This window comes from Antedon bifida, chromosome 10, assembly GCF_963402885.1.
Source record: "Antedon bifida chromosome 10, ecAntBifi1.1, whole genome shotgun sequence".
Classification (NCBI taxonomy): Eukaryota; Metazoa; Echinodermata; class Crinoidea; order Comatulida; family Antedonidae; genus Antedon; species Antedon bifida.
The window spans coordinates 15,178,645-15,193,661 of NC_136235.1; the positions used below are offsets into that span (position 1 = coordinate 15,178,645).

At 33.4% G+C, this 15,017-nt stretch overlaps 1 protein-coding gene across 3 annotated transcripts; it reads right to left on the bottom strand.

Annotated features, from left to right (window-relative positions):
* Positions 1–1,690: 1,690 nt before the first annotated feature.
* On the bottom strand, positions 1,691–14,770 carry LOC144853697 (sialin-like). 3 transcript variants are annotated; one of them, XM_078711474.1, is made up of 11 exons: positions 14,736–14,770; positions 14,063–14,125; positions 13,530–13,705; positions 10,973–11,206; positions 10,719–10,806; positions 10,400–10,495; positions 6,028–6,101; positions 5,166–5,324; positions 3,054–3,186; positions 2,081–2,319; positions 1,691–1,870 (listed from the first exon to the last, which is right to left on the bottom strand). In XM_078711474.1, exons 2-11 carry the CDS (start codon positions 14,109–14,111, stop codon positions 1,721–1,723), a joined length of 1,398 nt encoding a protein of 465 aa, XP_078567600.1. In that variant the 5' UTR covers positions 14,112–14,125; positions 14,736–14,770; the 3' UTR covers positions 1,691–1,720. The 3 variants fall into 3 exon arrangements, with proteins under 3 accessions (XP_078567600.1, XP_078567602.1, XP_078567601.1); XM_078711476.1 differs by lacking the exon at positions 5,166–5,324 and having other exon boundaries at positions 14,736–14,768; XM_078711475.1 differs by lacking the exon at positions 14,736–14,770 and having other exon boundaries at positions 13,530–13,647; positions 14,063–14,097.
* Between the last annotated feature and the right edge of the window lie 247 nt (positions 14,771–15,017).

The window sequence follows — 15,017 nt, forward strand, 5'->3', positions numbered from 1 at the left end:
AAGTTTGATTTTTACGTATGGTTTGTGATTATTGCAATATAAATCCTAACTATACGTTATTATTATTAAAAGTCACATAGAATAATTAATCAAACTATACTTGTTTGTGGTAACTTAACTTTAAGAACTTATCGGAAAGAAGGAAAAAAATATCGGCTTTCCAGCAATATTCAAATTAGTTGGAGAAAAAAACGAAATTTGTTAACACTCTACAACTACAGACACAAATGCTGTGTATGTAACGATTTCAGTTATTGTCTTTTATAAATTTGTATTTTAATTTTGTTACTTTTACTGCATTTCTCTGTTATATTTATCAACAATGCAGTGGGTTTTTTTTTTTAAAGAGTGAAGTGATTTTTCACTTCTATGTGGTCAATAACATCATAAGAAACAAATTTCAACTTGGTTTCTAACTTTTAGATGCGTTTTTCACCGTGTGGAGGTGCTTTTTAAAAATGGCCGCCTATTATTAGGCTATATCTCAACAACCGCTTACTATAGAAACTCAATTATGGTCTCAAATTGTTTGTAATATTATACATATTTATATTTATCTTAATGACAAGTTTCATAAAATAATTACCAGAAGTACCACTTCTGACCTTTTAACCTTGACCATTATCTCGATAAGTTCATTCATAATGTGCATTTTTATATTTGTCTTAATAGAGAACATTTTTTTTTATAAAATGATTAGAAAATATATATGTTTACATTGCGGTTGTTTGGCATTTAAGACATTATTTTGTTGCACATTTGAACAAATTTGAACACATAATCCAAATTGTGATTTTTCACTTTCATATGGTCAATGACATCATAAGAAACAAATTTCAACTTGGTGTCCAACTTTTAGAGAGATATCAGGTATAACATTAAGAGATCAAAGGTCAAAAACCCAGAAATGACTTTTCCTGCCATTTTTTGACAAACTTTTTTATTAGAGCAAATATAAACATATATATTGGGAGTAATTTGAAACTAAAATGAAATGTACACAGTTAGCGGTTGCCAAGATATAAGGGGGGTCACAATATATGTGGTCATTTTTCAAAGCGCCCCCAACGGGCGAAAAATGCGTGAAAAAATTTGGACACCAAGTTGAAAAATGTTCCTTATGGTATCAATAAACACATGAAAGCAAAAATTCAAACTTGGCAAAAAATATGAAGTAGAGGAAAAAGAGTGACAAATACTGCCGCCTGCCTGACTATTTATTATTATGTCCACTGAAACATTTTGTACAGAATAATTTAAATTTAAAAAATACCCTAATAATACAAATATTATTATTCAAATTAACTCATTAATTATTCATTGGACTGTACGGGGAATTATACTACCCATGAGGCCACAAAATATATTTGTGACTGTTTTTATGAAATAAAATAAAAGATTCCTTAATAATAAAGATCAGAAAAGTAAAATAAAAAATGTTATTCAATAAACTTTTTAAAAAAATGGCCAAGACTTGTATCAAAATGGGCCGACTGTGGAATTCCCTATTTATGAAATATTAGCTCTGGTAATTTCTAAGATTTTTTGGGAAGGAAAACATACCCAGCCGAGGGAATACAATGCTATACCAACTTTATTCACATCATCATACATAAATAGTACAATACAATACAATATGTATGTATGTGTGAAAAGGAGCCAATCACCAACAAATAGGCATAATCCATTAATCGACTCTTCTGCTGAATGAAATAGAGAATTAATGTTGGAGTTCTATATCTGCAGGTTCCTCTGGTTGTTTTGCCCATTCTTGCAGTTTATCACTACCAAAAATAAAAAATGCGAGTAACGCACATATTTGTAATGCAGCTTGAGTCCAAAATTCAACTCTCCATTGGCGCAGAGTATTCTGAAAGTAAAGTAAGATTATAGTAAATATTTGTTAAAGTGAAAATGGTGTATATTTACAGCCTACTTTGGGGCCAATTTATCTGAGGCTTAACAGCTAAAATGAATAGATCTTCTTTACCCAACTCTTTGTGGTATATCTGACATTTTTGTGTGGATTTATTGAAAAATAAAAAGTAAAACAAAAATAAATGAAAACATGTGTTCTTACGTTTGTTTCTGTCAATACTCCGAGTAAAGTCGTTGCAGCCAGTCCTCCAGTACTTCCTATCGAAACCATTATTCCAATGATTATGCCTGAGTGAACAGGTGCAATGTCCAGTACATTAGCATTCACTCCAGCAAATTTGAATCCATATATTCCAAAAGCAAATACCAGTATGGTCACTGAGAGATTGCTGTTGTAAACGTAGCCCAGTATGATGATAAAGACCGCAGTCAGACCAAAGCCTTTGAGAAAAAATAAAAATAAAGATTGCAACTCAAGTACATTTTCTATCTCGAAAATGGCAATGTACTCGAGATATTGTGTGGTTGGAGGGATTGAGGTGTTTTTTTTTGTAATGTAGGGAGAGAGATGTAAAGATGTAACCTACCGTATAGAGTTATAATATAATAAGGTAGTTTAATGTAAGGATTGTTTCTCTCTTGGAAATAACAACGACGATAACGTGGTCCAACGTAAGTGATTTGACCAATCAATTGTGACAATTCAGATGTAAGTGGCGGTAATTGGTTATCCGCACTTGGCGACCCCTTGTTATTATCTGTTGGTTTTGATTGAATAAAATAAAATCTTTTCTATTGTGATTGATCAATTACTTAACCAGTACTTGCGTTTTGTCAAAGTAGGAACCAATCTTTAAACGTGTTTCGATCACACTAGGACGAACGTAAGGTCGCAAGCGCAGCGCATGCAAGTTGACCAATGGCAAGTGGTGATAGCATTGCTTGTGATGATTGGTCAACGGCGGTATTGGCCTACGTCGGTTCTGTTTCACGAAGAGTAGGCCTATACTTCCTAATGATTGAGTATCTGATGATGTTATTCAAACATCAAATAATGCAATGTATTCACTAATTACTGCAGATAATCTGCATAGCTATGTCAATCATACAGTGTTCACTATTTATATGCTAGTCGAGACCGAGGAGCTAAAGTTGTTAGCATGTTTTGTGCTTACAAAATGTATTGAGTAATCTTCGGGTTCCTATTATGCTTAATTTGTCGTGTGAAATCAAATAGTCTCCAAGCAATCCACCTATGACTGCCATGAACAGCACACACATATGAGGGGCCACGTTTAGTAATCCCGCCTGTAAAAAAAGATTTAAAAAATAAGAATTTATTGATAATTTAAGTTCTGCCTGACTTACTAATGCATCTATATATAAATTATGGTTAATTCTGACATAGGCGAACACAATGCAAAAACTTCGGTACAAATCTCCGCCTTGGATACCTACCTTATCTATCTCAGATGTACCGCGAAACGTAGATTTGATAACATTAGTTTTCACATCGACGCTATTGTTCCATATTTCTATCTTAGGAAGATATTATAAGAGTTTTTTAACAACATTTATGATTTCAACAGTAGATTTTCTACTCAATTTCAATTCTTCGCGGGTCAAAGTAATTTCCGGGTTTAAGATAAGTTCACTTTGCAACAACCTGGTTTCAACTATTTTCTCTCTTTTATACACAAGGGAGCAGTTAAAATAATAGATTTGACCCTAAAGGTGACTGGAAACAGGCACTTTCCATCAATCAATACAGTGTCCCTTTGGAAGACGAAAAAAAAAAATCAGATAGTAGGACTGGAGCTTAAGTTGGCCATAGTCATAGCCATTTCAGTTTTTTGTTTATTTTAAAACATACCACGCGTGTGTGAAGGTACAGTAGTTAAAAAATAGAAATTATACTGCAAATTAATAAAGATCAAATTAAATATACGCCATAAAGTATCGGAATATATTGTGGGGAATAGTATTATAAAATTACATAGGGAGATTTGATGAAAATCGAGTGAAATCCCGATAGCTTAGTTTCAAAAGATGTTTAAATTAAATAATGTATTAATAATTATTAGGATGGTATTTATTTGAATAAACGCACCTCCAATAAAACATCAGAATAATAATCCCCCACCCCCAACCCAACTATCTAATAAACGTCCATCCACATTTATAATAACACAATTATACTATTTGTAGTAGAATTCATCGCACTGTTATCTACAATTTTACCAAGCATTTGTTATTTTTTTTTACCACTTTTCATATCTATTAGAGGATTTCATTTGATTATAAATGTTATCATATTATTAAAACTTAAAAATGTAACATATATCCCTCGAATAAGCACCTCCCTCAAATGAACTCCGCCTCCCCAAAGGGCCCTACCAAACAATAAAAACTATACTTTAAAATGTTATTAATCATCTAAAACACTGTGAAACAAAGTAGTTTAGTTTTACGAATGTCAAGGATTTTCAATAATGGTAACCGACAGAAAACGTACAAGGAGAACATTATCATTCCGAGAACCATCGTCTACACTTCCTAGAGGGCGAGCGAGCGAAGCGAGCTCACCCTCTAGTTATTGTTATGAACAGTCAAATAGTAAACAATTTTTATTGATTTATCATTCTGCACGGGGACAATAGTATTAACAAAACTTTGCATTTAAATGTATAAACCTGTATACTCTCTTCCTTTTATTATAGGGTTTGTTGGTCGGACAATATTAGACGTAGCATGACGTAATTTTGAACAATGATTTATATAGTTTCTGTATCATAAAACTTACAATTTCATGATGTTGGCTCAGTCATGCCTTACTCATTTTGAGTTACAATATGACTTTCTCAAGATTTATTAAAGGAACATAATTGTCTTGTTAAGATTTTAAAACTCATATCGCAAAAACAATTAACAAGCTCACAAAAACACTTTTTCTTGCGTTTACACTTGATTGTTTTATGTTAAATTGTAACTTGTAATGTTCTTATATTATTATATCCCAGTCAGGTAATAAGTGTTGTGTATTGACAGCGGCCAAATATTACAGACAATTATAATTGTGTGTACTCTTACTAGCATTACTTTATATCAACGTAATTAATATATTCTATTTTATATATTCAATAAGCAGACATACAGAGCCATATTCAGAATTCTTTAAACCAAAAGTTTCATGTTTTCACGTGTTAATGTACACATTTTTATACAATGAAAGAAAAACAAGTTTAATTGGCTTAGAATTATTGAATTTTCTTCGTTTTAGAACTTACCAATTCTAAATCAAAATCTAAAATCGAGTTAAAAAACGTCGGAATGTCTGTAAAAAGTAATATGTATCCAGCATCAAAGGCAAAATGTAGGAAATACAAAGTTATAACAGGCGGTGACGTCATCAATTTCTTCCATGGAACTTCGTATTTGTAATTGTCCTATGGTTTAATGAAAATAAAAATACATTTGTAACATGTGATGCAGCTGGGATCAGTGTATGATCAAGACAATCTACAACGGGATGCTGATCTCGCATTGCCAAGGTAAGATCTTGTAACAGTTTGTAATCTAATGTAAATCTATCATAATATGAATCCATTACATATTGGTGAGTTTAGAAATTTACATTCAATTTGAGGATTATAAATTCTGTCTAAATGATAATGTGACATGGGGTAACGCACTTCCTCGACACTCTGTACATTATTATATTATTATATTCCGGTTTCTGTTAACCAAACATTTAAAGAATCCCATCGAATGAAGTTAACTTGTAGGCCTACGTGAAAGTTATGAACGGCATAAAATGTAGTATCATAGTATAAATCTTTAAGACTTAAAGTTGCTTACAGATTTAGGAGATGCCACGATTCTTAATGATTTTAATAATTAATCAAAGAAAATAATTAATATAGTTTATTTAAATGATGAATCAATAACCCTTATACACTGTAAAAAACCCTTACAGGTTCTGAATACATCTAAATTACGAAAAAAGAGTAATTGCTTAAATTATAAAGCAATGATAAAACTGTCAACCTCCAAAAACTTTTAAAAAAATTCTATTTTTTAAATCAAACATCCTACTATATCACAATAGGATTTGTGTATTTCATTGTTAAGTTTATAATAATGTCTTACTTGTAAATTTGACTGCATATTAGTTTTTGATCCCACAATAAACCACACAACACACCAAACAACACCAACCGTCCCTGTAAACAGAACACATTTGTAAGATATTGCATCGTAGAAAAAAACATACATATACATCCTAGGTCTACCACATTACCAGGTTAATCAAGTATCCTGGTTTTACATTCGCTATACATCATTGGAAAAACAATTACTGTAAACAAACCAAAAAAATCCGCTTGGATTTGAATGATAACAATCTTTAATGTTTAATTCATTCAAATCTGAAACAGTAAGCAAATACAGAAACCATCAACAAATGTAATACAAACTAATATGTCTCTTCATTATTTGGTCTTTAAAATCATTACAAATTACTTCTCAACATTATTAATCAGCCTCTTAGACAGGCAGCAAAGTGTAAATTAAATCCAGACAGACTACCACCCACAAATGGTCCAACTATGCAGCATTCTCTGCGGGTTCATCAGCAAGTTATTACATGGAAGCTTTTAGATACAAATGCTATAAACCCGATTGAAAGAGGCTGGAGGATTCATGACAATCACCTAATTCCAATCATGACGATGATATTGCACCTCAATCTTTACTGAAATCAAGATGTCTGTAACTGCAAAGGAGGAAACCTATGCAGCACTAACAAATGCAGCTGTAGAAAGTACTCTATAGCATGTGTTGCTGCGTGTGGTTCATTGCAGTGGTCACTGCTCTAATCGTAAAGGAACATACGAGGAAAGTGATGAAGATTGTTCGATAGATGACAATTAATAAGCTGTATGTTTATTGTGACCATTTTATTGTAGATATTCACATGGATTTTAATGCTATATTTTATGAATCCACGAACTACATGACCATTTCCATTTTTAAATATAATATTTCAGAATAGTGTGTTTGTATTTCGGAACTCACAAACTATATACTTTGCAATACAATATGGCCGCCATTTTGAACTCTAATATGGCAAGGCATAAGATTTTTAAAATGTTCAATTTTTATTCTGTAACCATAGACTTAGTCACCAAAATCAGATATGATGATAGAAGCTGAGATATGAGGAAAATTCTGTAAATGTTATGGTAGCCATTTTGAAAAACAAAATGGTGGTCATTTAGTGAACCTAAAAATGATTTATTTGCATTTCTTGACCATCAAAACATACACTTTGCCACCAAAATCACATCCATATAATTTGTAGAAGCCGAGTTATGAGCAAAAATATGTAATTTATGGCGGCCAGTTTAAAAATTCAAAATGGCGACTTTCCCCAGGCCAGAAGAGCTGGAACTTTTTTTGTGGATATATAGACCCCAAATGACAAAAATCATTTGAGCAACACTTTATTTTTTTCTCAGAGAAAGTGTAAAATGGGGATACTATAACTTTAGTATTGTGGATGAATCTTTTCACATAAGCTGTTATTCTTATTCTCTCTCACACTCGATGATCTCCGTTCGCAGTTCTTATGTGCCTTTCGAATCTCCTCCTTTACTGTAACTCCATCTGGTGATCGTGTGAGTGGCCATTCTTTCATAGGTAACACTAAAAATTCAGAGCCCTTACACCATCTCTCTGATAATTTTTCCTCAGATATCCCTCGTGAAACGTCATCTGCTGGATTAAGTTCCCCTGGCACGTGCATCTATTGTGATGGATTGCATTTACTTTGTATATCCCAACTCTTGCAGACACAAATGGCTTGAATTCTCTGGATTTCCCTTTTACCCAGCCAAGAACAATCATCATCTGTCATGAAAATAGTTTCCTCTATTTTCAATCTGGTTTCTTCCATGATAGTCTTGTATAACCTTGATGCCATGACGGCCGCTTGCAATTCTAAGTTAAACCTTGGGATAGAAAGTTGCTTCGAAGGTGCTACTCTAGATTTAGCAGTTAAGAATCTTACATCATATCTCTCTACGTCATCATCTATCTTCCATCGAAGATATGCGCAAGCTCCAAACGCATCTTCAGATGCATCACTAAACAAACATAATGTCGGTTGTCCAATGGCATTTGCAGGGGTTAAGCATCTTGGGAATTTCACTTTCGTAATTGTTTTCATCTCTTTGAATATATTGAACCAAACTGCACTTTCCTGCCTCGGTATCTCTTTATCCCAGTCTAAACCTAGTTGCCACAGGCGCTGAATAGCTATTTTAGCTCTAATCAGGAAGGCTGGGGTGAATCCTACTGGATCGAAGATTCTCGATACTTCACTTAGGACTTTTCTTTTAGTTAATTTCAGACATTTTCCTGCATTCTCAACCATTATTCAAATCAGTGTTTAACTTCACCTGATAAGAGAACTCATCCTCTTCGTGGTTCCATACCATTCTGCTAATCCTTTCAATAATTTATTATCCAACTGATGTTCATTGTTATTGTTCAAATTCTCATTCGATATCCACCATTTAACCTTAAATCCTCCTTGTTCTAATACTTTATCAATCTCCCTTGTAAGCCTTTCCCTTCATCAACTCCTCTTACTGATGTGCAAATGTCATCCATATATACATCTCTTAATAATACTTCAGAATCCTGCAAGTACTTGGCCCTTCCTTCTTCAGCTGTTCGTTTCAAAGCAACATGTGCCATGGCTGGAGCGGGTTTATCACCAAATGTCACTACACTCTTTACATACACATCTTTCTTTAAACCTCTCCACAAGTAGCGGTGAACCTGTTGAAATAAACTGTTTAGAAGATCCGGTCCTTTAATCCAATAATCATTTAAGCAGTGTCCTAAATACAATGCCGAACTGTTGAAGACTATTCTGATTGGGTACTTTTCTTTTCCGGCCTTACAACCGCATGGTGAGATACATAATACACAGGCCCCTTGTACTCCAAGACTTCTTTCTTTGGTAACTTCCGTGCAAATTTCATTTCAACCATCTCTTCCATCTGCTTGTGGTATAATACTGCATGTTTTGGATTTTTTTCCAACTTTCTTTCAGTAGCTAATAAATAACATTTGCTTTGCTTGTGTATAATTGTCTGGAAGAGTATTGGGGTATGTTCTCCAAGGATAGGGCACTAACCATTGATTCACCACCTTTCGGGGATGAATTCCAGATCATGTTGTATTCCTCCTTCTCAGTTTTGGTCATGACGTCCCAGGAATGTAGCATGCTACCATGCCCAATGAGCAAAACGATTATACTTTTTCCCTCCAATCACGTGACTAATTACAGGACAATATAACATTTTGTTGCCGATTTCATTCACTCAATATTTAGTTTTCATTGCGTTGCGTTCAGTTCAATGCGAACGTACAACTAGGGGAAGCCTCGAAAAAAGCGCAAAATGTAATGCTTATTATAGCTAAATATTTATTTACATCAATTTGTTGAAGAAATTAAATATATAAATAAGTATTGATACCGTTGGGTGGGTGGCCTAGAAACAAAATCGGTTGCTATAATGTATACTACAGCACACAGTTACCACACCCCTATATTAATAACATATCCTCTATGATGATGATCTGTAGGTAACCACGGCGTTCCATTTTTGACGTACGTATATACACTTTTATTTATGCTTGCTGACTGCTGCCAGCGATCTCAACAATAGGTAGGCCTACGGGCGGTTGTATGGCGGTGTCCTTTGTACGAATCGTTCGTGCCCCGAGTATGGATACGATCCACGCGTCAATATCGTGTTACGTACATCCAGGGACCAAAATGCGTTTATTTTTCAGGTGAAAATAGGCAATTCAATTCGCAACTCCAGACAGCAACGGCAATGGTGACCTCTAATAAAAAGTAAATTAGCACGGCGCTGAAACCCTTTTTTACGCTTTTTTTTCCCTTATGGGTAGGATAATTTTTTTCCTCCAGATTTATAGGGGGTGGGGGGGGGGGCGTGCAGAGGGTACGCCCCCCCCCCATCCCCCTGGATCCGCCACTGTTTAAATAAACTTTAAAATGACTCAATAATCGTGATTGTTCTCACATGGCAGGTACAATTTGGATTAAAACATTTACCAGAAAGGTAGAAAAAACACAAAACCTTTGAGAATGCCAACCAGCCAGAATGGTGTATATAACAGGAAATATAGCTCCACATGGCTAACACTGGCATCAACAAAAATCAACATCCTATTCTGAAGGACGCCACCAACATATAATTACGAACAGCAAACAATCATTTTAACTATTATTATGCTGATTATTTCAATTCTTGTGTTTAAACTCGAAATTTATGGATGGTACAAACTTTTGAAGACGTAAACGTACAGTTATTCCACATATATTGTTAGAGAATGAAGGTTTTATTTTTTGTTATTTACTAAATTGTTAATAGCACTTGCATCTTCTTTCAATTTCAAGAAGTTTAAGATTCAAACTTACCATATAAATAAAATGTGGAGGGCCAACCGCCCATGAACTCAGATGAACACAGCCAGGTGGAGATATAACTGGTTATTATTGGTCCTACACTACTACCTAAAATACAAATGACATATTTTTGTAACACTAGGGCTACAACTAATACAGTAGTACAATCCATTTCAAAAGTGGCTTTAAGTTCAAGTTCAAATTTATTGTCAAATACACAGTAATTGAAATTTGTATTCCAAGATTTAAAAACACGATAATACATTACACAGATACATGCAAATCATGAGGAAAGGAGATCGTGAAACGTAAAGTAAATTTAAAAATATACCTGAAAAAGCAATAGCTAATAGCGTATTACGTTCATCTGCTTTTGACCAATTTCTAATCAAGACTAAATTTGCTGGATATGCAATACCCTAGAAAAAATAGCAACATTTGTTTTTTAATTTCGCATTCGAGTAATAACTCTAACAGAACGTTGACATTCGTTAATTGTGACTTTTTGTAATAAATTCTATACCGAACTTCATACAAATGTCTCAATTAAATCAAGTTTCAAAAACATAAAGTTGGATAATATACCTGTCCAAAGCCATCAATAATTCTGGTGAATATTACAAAACCAACGCCAAAATGTGCAGCAAACTGGGTTACTAGCATGGAAACAGTTGTAAATAATATTCCAGTCATGAGCATAGAAAACCCACCAAATCTTCCAACTAGCAAACCTCCAAGAATAGGTCCCACTGAGTAGCCACAGTAGAAGGAACCTAAAATGATTTGTTGCGTTTTCATGTTCCAGTCAAACGTAGATACCTGTAACAATACTAACTCGGTTATAAGCATGCTGTCAACGAAAGACATTTCATTTAAATAATATTGCTTGCGCGTTCCTGCGATAGATATACTTACCTTTTCTGAGGATTTATTTAATGTTTAGTCTCAAATCTACAGTTTAGAATACAAAATTGGCTTAATAACACACAATTTTGAAACATAGAACAACATTACAAACTGGGTTTGTGCTGAACACGTTCTGAAGGTCGTCACTTTAACGTCGGTCATCATTTAAACACCGATAATTTATTTCACTCGCGTACCATCTAGGTCGTGCCCACATATGGGTCTCGAATACATAGTAATTTCAGCGTAAAAAAACTGGCGATTTCAAATGTACGTACCGCATGACTATAAAACAGTGTCGTTTATTTATGTATTCATGTAGTCAACCAAAATTAGCACCCTGCGAATTACTTCCAAAAGAGAAACTTCTCACAAAATGAGTCCAAATATTTGATTTGGACTCATTTAAACAAACCCAATTTGTGTTTTGTATCTAACATTAGGGGTGAGGGTTGGGTTTTTTTTAATAGGCCTATAAATAATATAACACTAAATAGAGTAAAACATTTCCTATTCAATAACTGTTAAAATTGTCACTGTCATAGTCGATTGAAATAGTAAAGTACATGCAACAATACACCACCACGACGTTTATATTTTTTGTAATTATTAATTAATACAAACGTTGAGAAGCAACTGTCAGTAATAAAGTATTATATTATTATGTGTTTATAATTTAAAAGTAGGGGCTACCCACACTCACAGTAATAAAGTTTATTAGTATATTTGTTTATATTATATCAGTACACAAGTACAAGTACACACACAATAAGAAATTTGCGATTCAAATGGCGATCAAAAGTGGTTAATACCTATTTACAGTATTGTATAGCTTTACAATACTATTTATGTTTATTCTCAAAGGGCCCATAAATTTACCTACTTGTGTTAAATCATGGAGGTATGCAAGCATGGTTTAACCAAATAATTTGGAATGTTCCATTCATCGCAAATTAGTACATTTGTATAAACGTATATTAAATCTATCAAAATAGTATTTTTATAAAGAAAATCCGCCTGTCTTCAACATTATGATACTGTACTCGAGCTGTTCAACCCGTTTTCAGCCATTAAAAACAATTATAGTAGGAGGAGATAGGAAAATGCGAATCATCCTCTTTTTCAAGAGACATGCATTAGACAGTGTATACCACGATTGGAAAACACCCCTATTTGGGGCAAATCGTTGAACCTAAATTCGTTTTAATTGTCTAATTATCTAACTCAATTTAATTAGTAAACATGGTTACATCAGGTGGTTAAAATCAGTATCGAAAGTATGGACCAACTTCATATACCATCGAGAAAACATTCTAGAAATAACGCACGATTTCCCGAATTTTGCCCTTACGTAAATTTATATATAGATAACACATAAAATATACATTTCTGTCATTTGACTGAACGATTGTTAGTCATGGCGTGCAATTTTAGTATGCGTACTATTATACGAACGTGTAATAGTACTTTTTGTTTTTATACCCGCAATTTTATAATGAACCGTTTTATTAGCAGCTTCGTGTTCAAAAGTTTGTTAATATCGTTACCGTAATTCTACAAAGTAAAAATTGGAACTATAGTAATTATATCATTGAAGAATGTAAATTAATTAGGTGGGCAGCAGCAGCTCCCGCAATGCAACAAAATATTATAATCGTATGTAAAGAAGTATTTATTTTACTGGAGATATAGTATAGGTCTGAGGCCATAAGTGGAAAAAGAAAAGAACTGTCTACCGTGAATATTTTCTATTATATACAATCTTTACAAAATTTACTGTACAATGGGAAATAATAAATCATACTTTTAGTGTTTGATAAGCGGTTTGTCCCGTGTATATAGTCCACGTTAAAGAACTTGGTCTGCAGGCATACACATACCGTGAATATTTTCTATTATTTACAATCTTTAAATAAGTGAAGGTTGTTGAAATACTATTTACTGTACAATGGGAAATAATTAAATAATACATTTAGTGTTTGATATTAGCTGTTTGTCCCTTGTACACAAGTGAAAGTATAAGAACTTGGTCTCTAGGCCTACACAGACAGTGAGAGTATGGACTTGGTATCACCACATGATCAAAGGCATTACTACTTCTCCAATCGAGAGATGATGTTATTTCTTATTTTAAATAACAACTAAAAATGAATGTCCCGATCTTCAGTTTTCGTAATATAGCATGAAGAGAAATATATAGGCCTAGTCCAATAGTAGTGTCAAAAATGAAACTTACTATTTGGCTGCTGCTTTCATTTACTTCAGAATCTGTAGAATTCGTAATGGCACTTTCTGGACGTGCCATATACAGTATAGCTATACTCCAGTTCACTCTGTCAGCATAAATTAAAGTACTTCCAACAAAACATAGAAATGTTATTACATAGCGAATTTTCAACGTTGGTGAATTATCTAAAAATTGTAGAAAAACAAAGAGCAAATAACACTGAGTGTAATACGTTTGCTCTGGAAACAAACTTGTTTTTAGTTTGCATATAATATTTCATTTTAATCTCAACGTTTTGATCAACTTATTTTATTTTGTATAGGTAATATGGAAAATAATGACATGAATAATAAGAATGAATGATTATAATTGACAAGAAAGGTGGACTTTTCAAAGGTGATTTAAAGTGGTTTTTTTACTGTTCGAAATAGCTCTAAATAGTAGTTAAAGAGTATTGATTAATTTAAGTTTCACACATATAAAGATGTACAAAAATAGAAACTGGGTAGGCAGTTGCATCATAAACTTTCATCGTATCTTACCATTATCTTGCAAAAACGGCTGCTTCTCGATCAGATTTTGGTCGGACATCTCGACTTATAAATCTAATGGTAAAATACCGAAAAATGCAATTTTCAATACTAACCGACGCAAACTAGGTTCAAATTACACAAATGTATAGACTATATGATTTATATAAATTGCGGTTTTAAACCTATCTACTATTTTTCCTATATTTCCTATAATAGGCTAAGAAATATCTATTCCTATAAAAAGGTAAAGGTGAGTCCCGTGTTCATTCTGAACGTAGGGGAATGAGCTGTTAGTAGCTCATTGTACTAAGCCTCAGCATTATGTGGAGGGTGGCCAGTTCATTTCCACGCCGCCTTTTTTCTCCCAAGTATTTTCAACTAGGTACTCATTTACAGCTGAGTGGACTGGGAGTTGTCGGGAATTGAACCCGGGTCTATCTGTATGACAAGTGTCCTAACCACTCGGCCGGCTATCCAACTCCTCTATTATGATACCCTATCCAAATCATATAAGCATTTTAATAAAAAGCTCACAATACCTATGCATCTAAGACCTCTCTTTTGGTTGCAAAAGTTACTAAAGAATATATTTTAAAATCTAGAGTCCTGTGTTAAAATATGTTCCAGTCTAAATCTATGTTTAAAAAAACACACCGTATAATAATAATACTGTATTACAAACCTTACGACACAACAAAATTCTTGATACAAACCTACTCTATGAATATGTGCATATATATATATATATATACGTTATATAAATATCTATGTGTAATGGTTCATTTCATTTCTGTAACAAAAGGATTGGGTGTCTAGAAAACTCACATCTCAGATATATCCGAGTTTTTCTAGTTCCAGAATAGAACTAGAAAACTCAGATCATCAAATGATTGGTTGGTACAGTAGGTCATTTGGATCATTCCATTATTAATCAGAGCGTAGGTCATTTGAAATACTAGAGTAT